This window comes from Lissotriton vulgaris, chromosome 7, assembly GCF_964263255.1.
Source record: "Lissotriton vulgaris chromosome 7, aLisVul1.2, whole genome shotgun sequence".
Classification (NCBI taxonomy): Eukaryota; Metazoa; Chordata; class Amphibia; order Caudata; family Salamandridae; genus Lissotriton; species Lissotriton vulgaris.
The window spans coordinates 623,302,397-623,323,558 of record NC_141695.1 but is presented as its reverse complement, the minus strand read 5'-3'; the positions used below and the strand labels follow the sequence as shown (position 1 = coordinate 623,323,558).

General features: G+C 40.8%; 1 protein-coding gene across 1 annotated transcript in view; it reads left to right on the top strand.

Annotated features, from left to right (window-relative positions):
- Positions 1 to 20,957, top strand: part of LOC147702154 (proton channel OTOP2-like) — a 198,243-nt gene extending 177,286 nt beyond the window's left edge. Inside the window, exons 6-7 of the mRNA XM_086930799.1 lie at positions 10,937 to 11,793; positions 19,738 to 20,957. Of these exons, the coding sequence (XP_086786925.1) occupies positions 10,937 to 11,793; positions 19,738 to 19,932 (1,052 nt within the window). The 3' untranslated portion in view covers positions 19,933 to 20,957. The remainder of the gene's footprint in view (positions 1 to 10,936; positions 11,794 to 19,737) is intronic.
- Positions 20,958 to 21,162: the final 205 nt, after the last annotated feature.

Genomic DNA, 21,162 nt, shown 5'->3' with positions numbered 1-21,162 from the left:
CTAACCACACTTCTGCAGGTATGCCAACCTCCTTATGTGACTTTAGTGGAGCATAAAAACATAAAAACATAAAGGTAAATGCAAGGCATGTAGGGCTTTATGACGTGTGGATCCCATTTAAGTCAAGACCTTACTTTCTAAAACCAGTCTCCAGTGTGACAGCATGAATAGAAAAGCATGTAAATTTAAAAGTGTGATATATTTAGTACGTGTCAGATGCCATTTAGTAACTTTTTGTTTATTGAACACTTCATGAATTATACCCTAGCATCATGATACTATGAACTTGACAAACCTAACTGAACGAACCAAAACAATAAATCATGCAGTCAACAGGTAAGGGATTACCCTGAAGTTAACTCGCCGGGAGTGGTCTCTCTTTTTTTAGATTTAGGTTGGGGATGGGTTGGCATTTAGTATGTTTCTGTGATGAGGCTAATATGTGAGGCAGTTCGCTGCACCCCCCCCCCCCCGACCTTGCAACTGTATGGTGGAACAATCTTTGTTGCATTTTATGTTTTTTTGTCATTTTCATCGTAAGTTTTTTTCAGCTTTGTCTCAAGCCTTTATTGATAAAGTTACCCTCTCAGAAATGTGGAGTGGCTTACATTTTTCTCCAAATGTTAAATAGCCCTGATATTTGTTATAGCATGTGTTGCTTTCTCAAGATGGCCACCCATAGTTGAAAATCAATGGAGGGGAGTTGGCCAGGTATGCGCGTTATTTAGGGGATCGTCTTAGTAGATTCTTTTTGATTCAATATGCATTATGTGATGGACCTATTTGATTTTATTTGTTTTTAATATGAAGGAACTAAAATGTTATTTGATGAAGATAACTTATTTATAATTGTTTTGTAGCTATAATGTATTACTGTATTTTTTATTATGTGCTTTTATGATCTTTTTAAAGATCGAATAAAGATTATTGAAGTTTAATTGAAATTGACTATGAAACCGTTTTTGACTTTCTACAAACCTGGTGGAGACTTCCTCATGCAGGATACAAATCTCCCTGTGGTACAGAATTGGGACATTTTGTTTAAAATTATACATTTAAAAAAAAAGAAAACTTGTAAGTTGAATGTAAATTCATTTCATACATGTATTTTAAATGTAGAATTTTTTTTAATCATACAGTGCTATAAACTACATTTAAAATAAAACTGTAATTAATTTAAGTATATATTCAGTGTGTTATTTTAAATGTAAGCTAAATTGTTTATATTAATTTATTGTATGCTAAAAAGACTACAAGCTATATATATATATATACCCAAAATAATGCAAATAATTTACATTGTCATTTAATTTTTTCAAAAAAGTTATATTTATTTTTAAATTGAAAAAAGTTAATTGAATCATTTTTAAATAGAAAAAAAAAATGTAAACATCAAAAAATGTATTCATATATATATATGTCCACTGATTCCGGTGTGTTTCCTTGTGCCAGCCTGAACGCCGGTGTTGCTTGAAAGTACAACGCTCTGCCGGGCAGAGGAGACAGACTGCTTTGCAAGGCTGTAGCTACATCTAGTGAAGGAGGTGCAGTGGGGTCTGAGTTGGCCACTGCATCACAACTATGAGTGTCTCACTTTAAACAAGGGGCATGGGGGCTTATTTTCCTTTCTAGCATCAGGGCAGAGGGTACCTTTGCAGAAAAAAGGCGGAACATCATGTGGGAGCTCACTTCTTTTCTTGAACGGGACAGAGAACATGTTTCAAGATTGGAGTGATGGTCTGCAATAGTGGGGAGGGGGTGAAAGAGATAGAGAGCCTGCTACTCAGGGCCTCGGTTATCACAAGTGTGGCAGGTTCACTGGCACTGGGAGGGGCTCACAACACCCCAATTACGGGGAGCAGCATTTTTGGGTCAATTACTGTTTGATTCATTTGCTGTTTCATAGGTCTCACATCTATGTGTATTATAAGTTACAGAAAAAGGACCTCTGAAATGATCCCATAGACAAAGGTCCTGTACTTAGCCCTGCCCCTCATGCTTCCCCAATCCTTGCCATAAAGTTTTAGAGGGTGGGCCTATTGTGATGTGTTCTACACAAATCACAACAACGCCTGGTAAGTTAAAAGAGAAGTTTTACTCGAGAACACAACCTGTCATCCGACCTCGATGATCCAGCATCAACTGACAACCGTCGATTAATGTCAGCCTCATATTCTAAAAAACACAGGGACAAGAAAAGTCCACATGGAGGTAAGGTATAGCATTATAAAAGGACGTGCTGCACTGCAAAGAGATAGGTTACATCACAACAGGACCCAACTTTAAAACATTTTGCTTCAGGGGGCTCAGAGCAAAAACGTTCGAAATACCTCTGCGCTACTCTGATCTAACATGTTTTAGAGAACAGTGGTCCCTATTTTGGAAGGAAAAATGGACAACCACAATAATCATACGCTTAAATAGATCGTATGTCTTTCGTCCAGCCAGACAAGAATTTATTTTTATATAAGTTCAGTTGATTGTGATTCAAAACATTAAATGACAAGTGGGCACAGCCCTGACCCACAGAACACAAGACAAACCAACGAAAAACAGAATGGCCAAAGGCAGGGTATAAGATGTGTCTGTTTGTTTGTAATCACTATGACAGACTTAAATATCCATTTTCACACCATTGATCATTACAATATTATAAAATCATATTGCATATGGTGCTTTTAGTGTCGACGACGTTACGATGCTATTCACAACAATATAAAGCATCATCTTCAGGACAAGGGATAGTTCATTGTTGTCTTAAGCTTATTCACATATTTTTCCTATATCGCATTACTGTATCAACATTTACAAGGGAATAAAAGGGGGGAGAAAAATACAAAAAATAGAGATAAGTAAAACTAAACTGCTAGGCATCTGATTGGTGACTTCTGTGATGGTGAATTGATGTGTGACACAAAAAAGAGGACATCCGCTTCAGGACTAGAGTCTAGTTCAGGGGTCTCCAAACCGGTCCTGGAGGGCCGGATCCATGCCAGATTTTTAAAATAACTACATGTATCTCAATGGGGATATCCAAAAAATCTGGCATGGATCTGGCCCTCCAGGACCGGTTTGGAGACCCCTGGTTTAGTTGCACAGTACTCATGCGGCTTGTGCCCGAGATGTCAGTGAAGGTTGAAGGCGCAGTGATTTAAGGTGTTAAAATGGCAATGTCAGTGAAGGTTGAGGGCGCAGTGGTTTAAGGTGAAAAAACGGCGATGGATGAATCTACAAAAATGGGGAGGAACCATTGGGATAAAGGCGTATCATAGTTGTTCATGGGATGTGAATCACAAGGGGTGGTGGCGGGCGACGCGATGCACGTGCGGTGAATTAGCAAAAAAACGATAGTGCCGTTGTATTTAAATTGTGGCTTTAATTTCTCGAAGCAAGCATTAGTAATACGTTGCTGGTGTTGACCATTATTTATTTAGCGGTTCGGTACAGATTGCCCAAAGTAAAACAGTGTTGGTAAAACATTCCTTACGTTTGAAGGATGAACAAGGTTCAACGGTAATGACACGCTTGTAATACGGCCCATTAGATCTGTAACGGGGGCTGACAGCCACTAAATCTGCGGTGACAAACAGTCTATATTAAAACCGGCATTCAGATGTGATTTTAAAAACGGGGGGTGCTCAAAACGGCGCAGTGAAAAGTCATTTACCGTCAATAGGCTATGGGCCTTCCTTGTATGGTTTAATTCCTGATATCAATATATGCCAGTGCCAGATCGCACTTGGAGCTTTTGGTTAAGTAACAATTCTGCTAGGTGCCAGGTTGCACCTCCTAAAATACAAAGCATTCAATTATAAGATTAAGTCTCAAATTTTAACCAAAAGGGGCTGGTCGCGAACACGGTCTACCAGAGACTTGGTTACTTACTTGAATAACGGCGGAAAGTCAGGGCACGGGGACTCCTGCTGGCGCTGGATAGCGTGTGAGGTGAAGCAGAGTCTCCAAGTTACTTTATGACTTTGGAGCCAAAAATGGTGGGTGATGGAAAGAGGCAAGGGACTAACAGCCTCATGGTCCAGGGGCGGTGGCCATCTTGGAACGGCAAATTGTTGTGCTCGTGTAGCCTTCTACGGTGGTGGCCATCTTAGAACGTCAGAGAGGAGTGGGAAACAGTGATAATAACTAAGGTGCTGCCGGCGCGTGTGACAAAAATGGTGAGCTGGTGGTGTTTAAACGGCGCAAGTGACATAGATTGTGCAAATTTCTAGCATGATTATGTACAACACATTGAGTCACATGTATCATTTATATCCAGTTTCTGTATTGGAAGGAATATCACTGATTGTCTATTATAGCAAGGAGGTCCAGTCCTCAATACGATTGAGTCAATTCCTGATGCTATTAGTCCTCAGAATCCAGTGCAGTTCCTCCTTATTTAGTAACAGTAAATTATCGGTATACGTGATGACTTTGTGTTCAGAAAATCAAATTCCTTTTTGATAGTCATTCAGGAACTTGACCATTACAAAAGCGAGATACTACGACAACTAGGCAATACTGAACATTATTGCAAGTTACCATGCAACCCCACCATTGAAATCCAGAAACTAATAGTACAAGTAACTACAGAAGCGTTAGATTCTGGTTTTCTATCCAAAAAGGAATTTGATTTTCTGAACACAAAGTCACCACGTATACCGGTAATTTACTGTCTACCCAAAATACATAAAAACTCTGAATCTCCCCCGGATCGCCCCATTGTCTCAGGGTGTGGCTCGGTACTTGAACCTCTTGGGCATTACATCGATTTCTTTATAAAACCATTTGTAGCCACAACCACATGCTACATAAAAGACACAATGAACATGATCAACATCATTGAGGACCTCCCGTTTGATCCCACATCCAGCACTATGTGTACGCTGGATGTGGAATCACTCTATACAAACATTCCTCAGTATGAATCATTACGTGTCATCGAAAATGTTCTTGAGACACGCCCCCGACCACATAATGTCCCATCAGTATTTATCCTCCAATTGTTAGAGATCTGCCTAACAAAAACATTTTTTCTATTTGAGGGTCAGTTCTACGGCCAGGTCCGGGGAACTACAATGGGAGCGATTTTTTATCTCAATCTGGCCATTCTGTATATGGACCATCTTGAGACATCCTGCATCTTGGATGTATCAAACCCTTTCCACAGTGGCATAGCCATGTGGAAACGATACATTGATGACATCTTTCTACTGTGGTCAGGACCCCCAGATAGCCTTACACAGTTCCACCACTGGCTCAATAACAGTGCAGGACTGAAATACACACTAGCCACCAGCAAAGACTCACTACCATTCCTAGACCTAGAAATAAAACACATTGAGGGCCACCTTTTAACAAATCTACACCGTAAACCCACAGAGAGAAACACCCTGCTTAACTATGCCAGCCATCACCCTCGCGCTTTACGTGACTCTCTCCCGTTCTCACAATTTCTACGCATCAGGAGAAACTGTTATTTTAAGGAAGATTACTTCACAGAGGCAAAAGTTCTGAGCAACAAAATCAGGAATAGAGGGTACCCACGCAAACTTGTACGTAGGTCTTTGAAACGAGCATGGTACTGCCCCAGGGAAACCCTCCTTGAACCCAAATCCAAACAACCACAAGACAGGCTTATATGTGTTACCACATTCACTCCAGCATCTAATGCCATCAAAAAAAGTGTGTTAAAAGACTGGCCGGTGTTAAACGCTGGCCCTCTTAATCTTGAGCGTCCAATGTTTGCCTTTAAGAGGGCCAAGAACATAAAAGACCACTTAGTACATGCTTCCCTCCCACAACAACCAGTAAAGGCCACACTCAATGATGCATGGGGCCTTCCAACTCTCTCAGGGCATGCCAAATGTGGCAGCTGCGTCTGCTGCGATTCAACCATAGAAGGAAAATGCTTTGAATATGGTGATATTAAATTTCAAAGAAAATATTTTTCTAACTGCAATTCGTCCAATGTGGTGTATGCAATTTTATGTCCCTGTAAACTCATCTATGTAGGTCAAACAAGCCGAAGATCAAACTAAGGATTGGACAACACCGGAGTCGGGTACGCTGCAAGACAGCCAACGCCCCGCTTGTGGATCACTATACTGAAAAAGGACACAATGAGAGAGATCTTACGTGGACTGTCATAACCATGATAAAACCCCCACCTAGGGGAGCTGATGTCTCAACGTTACTAAATAAGGAGGAACTGCACTGGATTCTGAGGACTAATAGCATCAGGAATGGACTCAATTGTATTGAGGACTGGACCTCCTTGCTATAATAGACAATCAGTGATATTCCTTCCAATACAGAAACTGGATATAAATGATACATGTGACTCAATGTGTTGTACATAATCATGCTAGAAATTTGGATAATCTATGTCACTTGCGCCGTTTAAACACCACCAGCTCACCATTTTTGTCACACACGCCGGCAGCACCTTAGTTATTATCATTGTTTCCCACTCCTCTCTGACGTTCTAAAATGGCCGCCACCGTAGAAGGCTACATGAGCACAACAATTTGCCGTTCCAAGATGGCCACCGCCCCTGGACCATGAGGCTGTTAGTCCCTTGCCTCTTTCCATCACCCACCATTTTTGGCTCCAAAGTCATGAAGTAACTTGGAGACTCTGCTTCACCTCACACGCTATCCTGCGCCAGCAGGAGCCCCCGTGCCCTGACTTTCCGCCGTTATTCAAGTAAGTAACCAAAACACTGGCAGACCGTGTTCGCGACCAGCCCCTTTTGGTTAAAATTTGAGACTTAATCTGATAATTGAATGCTTTGTATTTTAGGAGGTGCAACCTGGCACCTAGCGGAATTGTTACTTACCCAAAAGCCTCATGTGCGATCCGGCACTGGCATATATTGATATCAGGAATTAAACAATGCAAGGAAGGCCCATAGCCTATTGACGGTAAATGACTTTTCACTGCGCCGTTTTGAGCACACCCCGTTTTTAAAATCACATCTGAATGCCGGTTTTAATATAGACTGTTTGTCACCGCAGATTTAGTGGCTGTCAGCCCCCGTTACGGATCTACTGGGCCGGATTACAAGCGTGTCATTACCGTTGAACCTTGTTCATCCTTCAAACGTAGGGAATGTTTTAACAACACTGTTTTACTTTGGGCAATCTGTACCGAACCGCTAAATAAATAATGGTCAACACCAGCAACGCAATACTAATGCTTGCTTCGAGAAGTTAAAGCCACAATTTAAATACAACGGCACTATCGTTTTTTTTACAATTCACTGCACGTGCATCGCATCGCCCGCCACCACCTCTTGTGATTCACATCCCATGAACAACTATGATACGCCTTTATCCCAATGGTTCCTCCCCATTTTTGTAGTTTCATCCATCGTCGTGTTTTTACCTTAAACCACTGCGCCTTCAACCTTCACTGACATTGCCGTTTTAACACTTTAAACCACTGCGCCTTCAACCTTCACTGACATCTCGGGCACAAGCCGCATGAGTACTGTGCAACTAGACTCTAGTCCTGAAGCGGATGTCCTCTTCTTTGTGTCACACATCAATGCACCCTCACAGAAGTCACCAATCAGATGCCTAGCAGTTTAGTTTTACTTATCTCTATTTTTTGTACTTCTCTCCCCCCTTTTATTCCCTTGTAAATGTTGATACAGTAATGTGATATAGGCAAAATATGTGAATAAGCTTAAGACAACAATGAACTATCCCTTGTCCTGAAGATGACGCTTTATATTGTTGTAAATAGCATCGAAACGTCGTCGACACTAAAAGCACCATATGCAATATGATTTTATAATATTGTAATGATCAATGGTATGAAAATGGATATTTAAGTCTGTCATAGTGATTACAAACAAACAGACACAACTTATACCCTGCCTTTGGCCATTCTGTTTTTCGTTGGTTTGTCTTGTGTTCTGTGGGTCACGACTGTGCCCACTTGTCATTTAATGTTTTGAATCACAATCAACTGAACGTATATAAAAATAAATTCTTGTCCCGCTGGACGAAAGACATACGATCTATTTAAGCGTATGATTATTGTGGTTGTCCATTTTTCCTTCCAAAATAGGGACCACTGTTCTCTAAAACATGTTACTGCCCAAGGTCCCTATGGCATACCTTCTGGGTTTTCCTTGTTTTGTATCATACTACTCTGCTCTAAGGCACACAGGTGTATAGTTACATAACTGTGGAGTACATGTATAATCCCCACCAGTGTGGAATGAAGTTGAATATTAAGGAATATATTTCTACTGTGCATTTCACTGCTGTTTTTTAAATTATGGTATTGGGAAAATTACATGTTATTTTAATGTGAGCTAGTTAGTTTTGTCAGTGTGTGCTGGTGTGTGCATGTGTTTGGACATGTAATGTGCGATGGCACCATGATGTGTTTGTGTGTAAGTGGAGAATTATGATGTCAGATTTGTTATTGTTGTGTAGTGCCTATATATCCTATACAGGATCTGCGCGTTCGTATAACATAAACTGTGGGTTAGGTGGCAGTCTGGTTCTGAGCACCCCCGCCGGATATGTTAACCTGTTTGCATTATCTTATCGGGGAGAGAACCGCTTCTGGCAACCTCAGAACATGCCAACCCTGTTCCCTCAGGATCGTGGAAACAATATACTAGTTTTCGCTCAGTCACTCGTGCTCACTTAGTTGGTCTCAGAGTTACACAGAATAAACAGTCTGGGCAGGCATTTCAATAAGGATTTATTGAACAGTTGTTATTCTAGTGTCAAATAGATCTGCTGTAACAACCATTAGACAGTAGCTGAGATATATGATTAGCAGTACTACAAAAGTAAAGGGATGGGACAGTGCTACCATTTTGCTGCAATCATGAAGTACATAAAACACATCATATGTAAGTGCGTACTCCTATGATGCCTCTCTAACTAGATGTACCGAAATGTACCTAGCATCTGTGTAGGTGTTATGTGTTATACCAAGAATCCCTCTGAGGTCTAGTCAACCCCATTACTCGAGTAAGGAGGGAATATGGGACCCCGTATACCTGGACTGCTGCTAGCTGGAGCATCTGCATGCGGGAACCTCAGCGTCTCTGGTCAGTTTGTCAGCCGGGAAGTCAAAGTCTCCTCTGTCTCTAAGCAAGACATCACAGGTCTCCTACCTTGCTGTGTTACTGTGTCGGCTTAAAGGATGACATTGAGTTCGAACTTTAACATAGATATTATACAGGAGATGTGAGTCCTGCTGTGCTTCTAAGAAGCCTCATGCATAATGTATGAGTTTCGAACTAGGGACAAACCCACGTTCCGAATGCAGTGTTGTGTCTAGATAAAAGGTCAGTCACTGTGGACCATTATGAATGAAATGTAGGGAATGATATAGGTGAAAGGTTGCAGTGTTACCTGCGTCTATATAGGGTACCTATATGGAATATAACATTATGTGAACCTGTTTTTCATATGTGTACGCTGGTGTTTGTAGTGTATAAATATATTGAATCAATTAATTGTTATGAAGATTTTTTGTGTGGGATTGTGTGTGCTGGTAGTCTCATTCCCTGTCTCCATTGTTTTCTACTTAATTCCCTTGCAATACCTGCAAGGAGCAATGTGTAGTTTGACACTTAGTCCAAGGCATGACTTGAGAAGAGTAGCGCTTGCCAAGGATTTAGCAATACTGAAGTAGACGTGGGTGTAACTTTGGTGAATTACAATGGGAATATTCCTTTGTTGCTGTGGTTATGTACTTGCATGCCCCCACCTTCTGTCCCTCCCTAGTTTTCCCTTTCCTTCTCCATCTTTGTTGTAGTAAATCCCATCTTTCTGTTGCCACTCTCAAACATACTGCTGAAACATATGCAGCCCAGGTGTGTACAGAGAACTATGCCGGGATCCTTGTAAATTCTATTTATGAGTATGCAAAGTAATATGACTGGAGTAGTAATTCACATACTTATAAATGCCTTTTGTGATGAGCCCCCTTTGGTCAATGAATTAAATGCTGTCAACATCGTCTGCTGGTTTGCTTGATGAATGAACGCCCCAGACTGCAGGCTGTCAGCTGTAACACTCTTCGTTAAAAGTACTCGCAGTCAGCTCACTGTAAATATTGATCCAAAGAACTGCAGGTTCACTTCCTAACAGTACTGCCAGTACAAGTTCTTGTTGGCTCCAAATGTATGTTAACTCAGCAGCACACACCAAATTGCTGGGCTCCTGTTCAAATGCCCCGGGCAGAGACTGTCTGGTGTAAATAGAGGCCGGTGAGGTACCGTGCGCATTTTCTCTTAACAGGCTTCATTCTGATTTTCTTATCAATACTCTTAGTTACGTCTGCAGTTCCTCAGGTTTTTTCTTATTTTCTTGCTTCTCATGCGCAGTTTCCTTTTCCGCTCTGCACCATTGTGGTAAATGAAGATGCAGGGCAGTCAGTAGTAAAGGGAAAACAAGATAGGTTTATTCTTTAGGATAAGGGTCTTAGTTCACAGGAAAGGTTGGCATGAAGGAAGCCCCACCGGGAGCAGCATCCTTGCTGCTCAGCCCACGCACTCCAAATGACATTCATTCAACCAGACACACATCAGCATTCTAATGACATCACAGTCACTCTGTCTCAGCAGCAGGGGGCATAACACTAAGGGGAGAATGCTTGGTATAGAAATGAATATACCACACCCCCAGTACATTTTTCTGTCCTGGTTTGAAGATAAAATGCATTCCTATTCAAAGAAAGGAATAATTCCAGCCAATTATAGAAATATTGTTGCAGTTTGGGGAGCACTGGTAAACTCTCCAATTGTTGAAGTATGCTTTCATTTAGCTTAAACAAATCACCTAAGAGATTAAAATATTGCTTTAACAACAAGTTCATCTGTGGTTAAGATAAGCTATCTACTTCAATAAAAATGCAATTGTGTTTGCCCTGGAATTTCACTGGTATTTTTCCTTACTTTTAGACAAGACTGTAGAGAACAGTGACCACACATGCAACTCGTCCTGCAAACTTCTGAAGACGGTGTACTACTACCTCTTCCCCTTCAGCCTGGAGTTCAGTCTCTTTGCCTGTGCAATGACCTATGTTATGTGGAAGAATGTGGGGCGCCTGATGGATGAGCACCTGCACTATCCTCACCACCTGAAGTGGAGATCCTTGAGGCACATCCCTTTCGTAGGCCTGACCTGCGGGTTTGTCATGACGACACTTGGTGTGTCTCTCTTCGTGGTTTACGAAGTGAGGCGAAAGGATGAGCAGGAAAGGAATTTCTTACTCACAGTTGTTTTCCTTTTCAATGTGGTCTGTCTGAGCTTGATGACCCTTGCCGCCCTTGGAGGAATCATTGTTTTCAAGTTTGACAGGAGAAAACTGGATACTGGAAAGAACCCAAGCCGGGCCCTGGATGTGGTTTTGCTGCTGTTGGCCACTCTGGGTCAGTACTGCATTTCCTACTACTCCATTGTGGCCATGGTAGTCAGTAAACCAACAGATCACATGAAGGTCCTGACACTCATGTACTCCCTGCTCATGATCATGCAGCACACCATACAGAACATATTCATCATCGAAGGCCTACACCGGCAGGTGCCCAAGGACTGGGAGTCCCAGCACAAGACTTCTCCACAGCCACAGGAAAATGATTTCTCAAGACTAGAAACGGCCAGCCGCCCTAGCTTTTTACACCCACAGAGGACTGAATCTCAGAGGGTAGAAGCTCCTACAATAAGAAGTTCATTGTCAACTCCTCTCTCAACCCACAGAAAGAGGAGAAGACTTCTGAGAGAGATCTGTGCATTCCTGCTGCTAGGAAACATTCTTGTAAGTATGCAGACAGCCACCATGGACTGCTTATTGCATGTGTGAGTGAGCATGAAGTCCTGCAGGAAAGAGTAGGATAACTGTTTAATAAGTGTTTTGAGGATCAAGTCAACACTGCCCAAATCACATGCATTAATGTATTTTTTCCTCCCAATTTGTTAAAGAAATTACCAATGTGGTAATCTCTTTAACCAATTTGCCCAACCAGTATGCCACCTGAGTACTCATTAATATGTAACTTACCGTAGTACTCTTAGAGCACAACTGTCAGTAAATTCTGGCCAGACAAGTATCACTAAGCCTGCACTAAATCACCTCATGCTAGTAGGCAAGCATATGAATTGTTAGCTGGCTCTTGAAGAGAAGACGAGGCTGGATATACCTTAATGTTAATGGGATGTCATTCCATAATTGGACACCCAGGTAGGACTGTGTGCGACAGCTTTACATCTCTCTTTTGATCCTAGGCACTTTAAGCAGCAGATGATCAAAGGATCAAAGCAAGCACGCAAGAGTATTAAAGAGAGTTACATGTCTGGAATGAGAAGATATGCTCACAGAAAGCATAATGGATGAGACAGAGGACCTTGAACTAGATCTTCTGCTTCAATGCACAGAATGTAAGATCCACTATTGCTCCAGAGGTTGAAGCAGAACAAGATTAGTACAGTACATAATAGTTTTTTGATGAGTAGGATAATATTGCAGATTTCCCTCTGCAATGATATAATAAGGCTTGTGAAATACTCATTTTAAGCAGATTTTCTTTATGACAAGCAAAAGAAGTTGAAGCTAGGTCCAACTAGATCATCATTTGAAAAGAAGTAAGTCACAACAGGGAGACCCCAAATAAGTGAAGTAAGTTTGGCTGTGTTGGTACTGAAAGGAAATGTCCTCCTTTTAGACTTGCCACCTTTCATTGGACATGTCAATAGATCTCAGTGGCCGCATTACACATGCGGCACATTTTCCTTCATTGCGCCGGGCGCACCTTTAAAAAGGTGCGCCCGGTGCACTGAAGGAAAATGCACCACATTATGGGGAATGCGCTGCTCCCAGGGCAGCCGTGAACTGGTGCACACGTGAAATATGGAGCGTCTGCCGCTCCGTGTTTCACTATGCAGGTGGCAACCCTCCTGCACTTTTAAAGGGGAATAGAGATCCCCTTGCAGGCAGATTGTAATGAAAGCCAAAGTAACTCTCCAGGATATCAATGAAACGGAATGCAGTTAAAATCGGTAAGCAGATCCTTTAATGTGCAGCCAGAGAAACAGCGTACAATTTGAATGCCGTTTAACCGCACGGCAATCCTATTTAAGAAACACATTCACATTCAAGCAACAACACAGACACGCGACACTAACCTGCATGCACGCCGCAACATTCAAAGAACAACATACAGACACGCGGCACAAATCTACATACACACCGCACGCGAACACAACACGCGACATACACACATTCAAACCATTACGCGATACTTATTGTTTGTGAATGACGCGCGTGCGTTCACGCGCGTCATTTCAAACAATAACCATATACTACACACCTTTCTCTTTTTTTTTTAAGAAAGAACAAAGTCATTGAACCTTGATGGGATTCTGCGATACCTTGAACTTCTCAGTAACTCTTGCGTGTTGGAATCACAATTGGTGGAAGCAGTAGGTGATTCAGATGACTTTGAATCATTTGCGTCAACATCCAAAAATACATTAAATGCGTCATCCTCATCTGAAACCACATTAGATGAATCATCTTCAGAAAATTCTTTGCTGATGTTATATTTTGAAACTCTGCTAAAATGCCAAACACTTCCATCAAATACCCTTACAGCATTTTTAAATACTTCAACAACCTTAACAGGATCAGACCACTTCGCTAGTCCCTTATGTACATAACTACCTTTTTTTAATCTCACAAAATCTCCCACACGAACGGGCACACAACTCCTTGTTTCCACTTTTGACAGATCCTTCTTCATTTTTTCCTTATAAACATCAACTTTCCTGCGAATTTCTCCAAAATCAACTTCTGCAAAATCAATACGACTACTATCCTTGTTCTTTAACCACCAAGGAACCAAATTAGTACTGGGTTTACGCCCTCTCAACACCTCAAAAGGAGATAGCAAAGTAATGGCATTGGGAGCAGTCCTATATGATAACAGCATGGACTGTAATGCTTTGTTCCAGCACAACCCACCTTTGACAGCTAATTGAATAGCCTCCTTGACCACTCTATTGAATCTCTCTATTTGACCATTGGCTTCAGGATGGAATACTGCTATTCTTCTGTGAAAAATACCACATCTACTAAAATACTTTTCCATTTGCTTACTGACAAACTGTGGACCATTATCCGTAACTACTTCTTGAGGAATACCCTCTCTGCAGAAAACTTCATCCATAAACTGTATAATAACATCACTAGTAACTTCCTTGACCGTCTTTATCTCTGGCCATTTTGAAAAATAATCTATAAGTACTATGCCAAAAGAATGTTGTTGTGGTAAAACACCAAATGGTCCAATAATATCAATGCCAATCTTATTCCATGGTGATGCAGGTAATTCAACAGGTTGTGGTACACTGGGTAAAGCTTTAGCTGTTTTATCACTTTTAGCACACAATTCACACAGTTTTACCTGTTGCTCAACAAAATAATCAATACCCGGCCACCAGAAATTGTTCTTTAAACGTCTTCTAGTAACTGATATTCCAAAATGCCCCACATGAGCCAAATCCAGAAATCTTTTCCTAAGACCAAAGGGTGGAATACATTTATCATTCCTTAATAGGATGCATTTTCTATTGCCAGTTCATCCTTAATTTTATGATAACTCATTAAACCTCCTGTAAAGTTCCTTCCTTCAGGCCAACCTTTCAGCACATATTCCTTAACTTCTTTGAGTTCTAAGTCTTTGTTCATTTCTTCATTCCATGTCTCCTCTTCTACTATTGAATTTTCTCCAAACACTAAATTAACATCATTATAAACATGTGCCACTTCACATTCATCTTTGTCAACCACATCAGAATCTCTGCATGCCAATGGAAGCCTTGACATGCAATCAGCATGAACATTTGATTTTCCAGGAATGTATTCCAAAGAATACTGAAAATTTTGTAACCTAGACGAAAGCCTAGCTAACCTAGAAGAAAGTGTACGTCCTCCACCTGGTGATAATATATGTACTAAAGGCTTGTGATCAGTTTTAATGGTGAATTTCGTTCCCCACAAAAAAGGTCGAAAATGTTCTGCGCCCCAAACACATGCCAAAAGTTCTCTTTCAATCACAGAATAATGACGTTCAGACTCTCTCAACGTTCTTGAGGCATATGCTACAATCCATTCTTTACCCCATTCCTCTTGGATCAGCACAGCACCCAAACCACAATTACTTGCATCAACCGTCACAATACACTTCTTCCCAATCACAAATGGTTTGAGACAGGGTGCCTTAATAATCATTGACTTTACAGCATTAAAGGTTTCCGTCATAGTTTCTGTCCATTGAAATTTTGCATTCTTCTTCAGGAGAATCCTGAAAGGTTCAATCACACTTGCATAGTTCTGGATAAATTTTGCATAGAATTCAACAAGACCTAAAAAAGCAATTAACTGTTCTTTGTTCTGAGGAACAGGAGCTTTGCTAATGTTTTCCAAATGTGAATTTTTAGGTCTAATGCCATTTGCACTAATACAATGTCCAAGATACTCCACTTCTTCTCTCCTGAATTTGCACTTGGACGCACGTAGAGTTAAACCCTTCTCCGATAAGGCGTTCAATACTTTAAATAAGTGCTTGTCATGTTCAATTATATATTTCCCAAAGACCAAAATGTCATCTTGGAATGCGATTGCCCCAGTTAATCCACTTAGTGTCTCTTTCATCAGCCTCTGAAAAACAGCAGCTGCGCTTGCTAACCCAAAAGGCATCCTGCAAAACCTGTATAGCCCTTCAGGTGTAATAAAAGCAGTTAAGTCTTTTGAATCTTCATGCAGGACCACTTGATGATACGCACTTGCTAAATCTAGACACGAGAATATCTTGGCATTATCTAAAGTGGAAACCATTTCATGTAGATTGGGTAGAGGATGTGAGTCCACACAAATTGCATTGTTCAAACTGCGTAAATCTATGCATACACGAAGATCTCCCCCAGATTTGATCGAAATTACAATGGGTGAAACCCATGGAGATGATTCAATGGGTTCTATTATTTTCTTTTGACACATGTCATTTAGAATTTCTTTTAATTTTTCTCTATAAGAAAGAGGCACATTGCTTACTTTATGACGGACGGGCAAAGCATTCGCATGTACTTTTATCCGATGTTCGAATCCTTTATATTTTCCTAAAACATCACAGAATAATTTTGGAAATTTCTCTTTAATTTCAGAAATCAAATCTTCTCCAGTTTTACTTTGTACAGATTTGCCTGATTCAGAGTCGATAGAATAAACAGGAGGACCAGCATTAGGATCAAGTTTCATTCCCAATTGTTCTGCGTGTGACCAACCTAATAATGAATCACCAGATTTTGTAATATACACCTTCCCATGTGTAGAATGGTTTTTGAATTTGAGTTCAGCAATGAAGTAACCAATAAGTTGCAATTTATGGCCTGTATATCCACTTGGTGTGATATCTGGTTGTATCAAATTAACATTAGGCCAATCAGATTTAAATAAGGTGTCAGGTAGGATTGTGTACCATGAGCAAGAGTCAACAAATACTTTGGTAGAAACTCCATTAACAGTGATATTACATGAAGGAAATGTCCTTACTTTAGGTTCCTTAGTTATGCACATTATGGTGTTCACATCAAATTCACAATCACTTGAACCTTCATGTTCTTGATCTTGAACTAAACTGACTCTCCTTGGTGCTGATCTGCAAACTTTTGAAAAATTCCCTTTTTTTCACATCTTGAACATACTTTGTCCAGTGCTGGACATAATTTTGAATTCCCTAGATGGTAACCACTACCACATCTAAAACAGTACATATTGTATGTTCTTGAGTCTGCTCTTTGCCACGTATTCATCCTTTGATCAGATCTTTGCCACATATTTGTTCTTTGATCAGGTTTTGCCATCTATTTCTGTATTCATTTTTATACTGGTTATCATTCCTTGTATTAATAGTTTTCCCATATTTTCCTGAATCCTTAAATTTCTCATTTTCTTTATTTATAATTAGAATATCAGGTTTACTGTTGCTCTGCGAACGAATTTCATCTACACATTTTTCAGAGTGTTCTATTGACTTTGCAATTTCAATTGCTGCATTCAAGGTCATATCAGAAGTTGTCCATAGTCTTTGTTGTATCTTTTTGTTATTAGTACACATAAGAATTTGATCTCTTAAAACTTGATCATAATTAATATGTTCGAAATCACATGTAACTGCTAATGCTCTCAATGTAGATACATAGTTATCAATGGACTCATCTGTTTGTTGTTTTCTTGAGTAAAATTTAAATCTTTCCATGACCATATTAATTTTTTTTCCATATCTAATAGCTAATTGCTTAGTAGCAATCTGATATAAATCCAAATTAGAGGTGTCACTTAAAGGAGGTAAACTTTTAAATTCTTTAAGTGCTATTCCGCCAAGACAGTGCTTTAATAGAGCTAATTTCCTTTCTGCTCCACAATCTTCTTCCTCTAAAACTTAAACATATGCTAAAAACATAGGTTCCCAAATGTCCCATTCAATAGGAGGATCACCCTTACTGGCTAAAAATGAAGGAGGGGGTTGAATCCCAATCATAGTTAATGAATAAACGATCTAAACAGAGAATATAAATAAATATTTTACAATTGAAATGTTTGTGACTCACAACAGTGTGTGCGAATCACAGATGTCACTTACTGTTAGTTATCTTCTTGTAAATACTCCTCAAGATAGATATATTCTACTTGTTCACAATCCTCAAGTCAATTGAAGGAATAAAGTGTTTCTCTCTTTTTTTTTTTTTTTTAAACGATGATAGCAAACAGCAACCAATAAAAGAAGCTCTTATAAATCCTTCTTTGTATTATCCAATGAGGAACAATGGGAAGCATCCAATAGAAAATGCCAATGTAAAAATTTCCGAGTGAAACAGCCAATGAAAACGATTTGTGGAAAAATGCTGAAAATCTTCTGAAAATGTACTCGTTGCACGCATGGAAACGTGTTCCTGATCGTCGCCAGTGTAATGAAAGCCAAAGTAACTCTCCAGGATATCAATGAAACGGAATGCAGTTAAAATCGGTAAGCAGATCCTTTAATGTGCAGCCAGAGAAACAGCGTACAATTTGAATGCCGTTTAACCGCACGGCAATCCTATTTAAGAAACACATTCACATTCAAGCAACAACAGAGACACGCGACACTAACCTGCATGCACGCCGCAACATTCAAAGAACAACATACAGACACGCGGCACAAATCTACATACACACCGCACGCGAACACAACACGAAACATACACACATTCAAACCATTACACGATACTTATTGTTTGTGTATGACGCGCGTGCGTTCACGCGCGTCATTTCAAACAATAACCATATACTACACAGATGCAGTCAGAGACTGCACCCGCCTGCAAGGGGTTGACTGGGGGGTCTACAGGATCCTCTTTACCCCCTGCAGAGGACTGCTCTCAGGAGGCACACTGTCAGTGCACCTCCTGAGGGCTTTGTTGCCGCTGCGCCTGAATCTGTAATACGACGCAGGCGCAGTGGCAAAGGGATTCCCTCATTTACATGGGGCACGCCCCCCATGCAAATGAGGAAATGCCTCCTTGAAGATAGCGCTGGTGCTTTATGTGCGCCAGCGCTATTGGTATTATAGAAGGGGCCGCAGAAGCATCTTCGACCACTTCTGTAATATCAGCGTGTCCCAGGGCGCACAAGGCGGGGGCAAATGCCCGTTTCGCCCCGGGGCACTGTATGTAATACGACACCAGACATTATTTGTGCTCCCAAATCCCTGGATTTGTTGTCCATAATGTTCTATTCTCTCTCCAAATGTCTTAAGCCTAGAACTTTCTAACCCTAGGTTTAGTAACAGTCAGTTTGAAAGTCTAAGTTGCATTTATTTGTATGCATCTTTCTGTTTGAAAATGTTAAGTCTAGAATTTTTTCATCTTTTTTTGATATGTCATTGTTCATCTAAATTCCTATATTTTTTATCGTTCCCACATTTACACCTGTGGCACTCATCTGAAATGTGTTTTTAGCCTGGACCTTTCCTTTTTGGTTATGTCTGTTAATCTGAAAATCTGTAATTGTGTATATTTCCACTGCTATGTTTTTTGTTGCTATACATCTGCATAAGTTGTTTCCCACTGAATCAAAAGTGTATGACGGAGACCCGAAGACATTTCTGATTTTTACCTCAAACTAATACAAAATATGCAGAAGCAATATATCTCAACCAAAATATACAAATTAGGGAATATTTTAATTACTTCTCAATCAAAAAATATGCAAGAATCGAACCTATAATGGGAAGTTTGGAGTTTTTCTACTTTAGCATATCACTATGTATTTTGTGTTCCTGAAGCATACTCTCTTTTTGTTGGTACATACCAGAGCTACTTCAGTTAAACCACAAATAATACACTATAGATTCCTGTTGCTGTACCAGCACTACTGGTACAAATCAAGCTAAGGATACCAGCTTTATTTGTAGCTTACACATTTCAAATGTCTTTGCATTTGCAGAGTGTTTCAGAACTGTAAGTGTTATTGATTTGTTTTGCTTTTGTATTCATGTGTACTTTATTAATCTGGCAATATTTTTTATTTTACAGTCACAGACCCCCTTAGTATGCTTTGTGGGCTCCCAGTAGGCTGCAGACCATAGGTTAACAACCACTCTTCTGGAGCGTTTTATCAGTCAAAGGCTCTTTCATTGAAAGTCATTTTTCTTCTCTTCCCTAGTTATGGATTCTTCCAGCCTTTGGGGCCCGGCTGCTGATTGATAACAACCTGGAGCTGAAGTTCTATGGGATGCACACATGGATTATCATCATCAACATCTGCTTGCCCTTTGGAATCTTCTACCGGATGCATGCTGCGGCCTGCATGCTAGAGCTCAGTTTGCACACTCTCAAAGAGTTTAGTCTCATATTGTAAGAGGAACCATTCACCTACTCTTAGCCCTATACCACTTTCCCTGAGAGAGCTCTGCATTGTATCCAACAACCCTGCCGTCTCCCTCATAAAAATATCACTCTTTCCACTCTCAAGAGAACTGTGCCTTCTACTCTCTAATAACTCTACCTTCCCCCCTCTCAGAGCTCTGCCTTCTACCCTATAATTTATCGATCTTTCACCTTGTGAGAACTTGCTATTGATCCCTTAATCTGTCTTCCACCCAACGTTAGCTCGTCCTTCTATACTGCCAGCACTCTGCTCTCTACTCAAAAACAACTCTGCCTACAATGGTACGGACCTTCTGCCTGTTACCTTGTGAGAGTCCTGCCTTCTAACTCACAAAATGGCTGCCTCCAACCCTGCAAAAGATCTGCCTCCTACCATTAGGGATCACTATCTCCTATTCTGCGAGATCTCTGCCTGGTCCCTTGATGAGGCTTCTATCCTACACTGTAAGATTTCTACCTCCTATACTGATAGATGTTTGCCTCCAACAGAGCTCTGCCATCACCAATGGTGCAGAAGATCTTCTTCCTACTATGAAAGCTCTGCTTCACACCCTGCTGGAGCTCACCTTCTAGCCAGCCAGAGTTTTACATCATCTCCTGAGAGAGCTTTGCACCATTCCCCACAAAGCTATAACTCAAAATCCATGATCTGTGTACCCTACAAAGAGTGCTCTTGATCATACCCTGAATGAGCTCTGCCATCTACCCCGAGACCTCTGTCTCTTAACCTGAAAAGAGTTCTACCTCTTATACTGTAAGCCGGATCATTGGCATTTTAAGCACGCAGTGCTTTATTTCCTACCCAGCGAGAGCTCTACGTCCAACCCGGAGAGAGAGATCTGCCTCCTACACTGAGAGACAGCTGCCTCTCGCTTGCCTCCATCTCTTACCCTCAGATAACTATCTTCAATCCTTTAAACTGTACATTGTTCTCTGTTTTCTTAGGACTAATTTTGTGTGATATAGCTTTAATTAAAAAACAAATAAATGTCCTGAGATCTGGCTCTTCCTTCTTGAGAGTAGTATGTTTCAATCCGTAAGCGATTATCTTCATCCCTAAGAGGCTGCTAATTTGTACCCTTAGAAAGCTCAGTCATACATGCACCCACCCATCCCTGTCAGCAGCCACGGCCCGTGCAGGGAGTTTCGGGGGGTGGAGAGGCGGGGCGGGGGAGGGGCAGGGTAGGGGTTGCTAAAAACC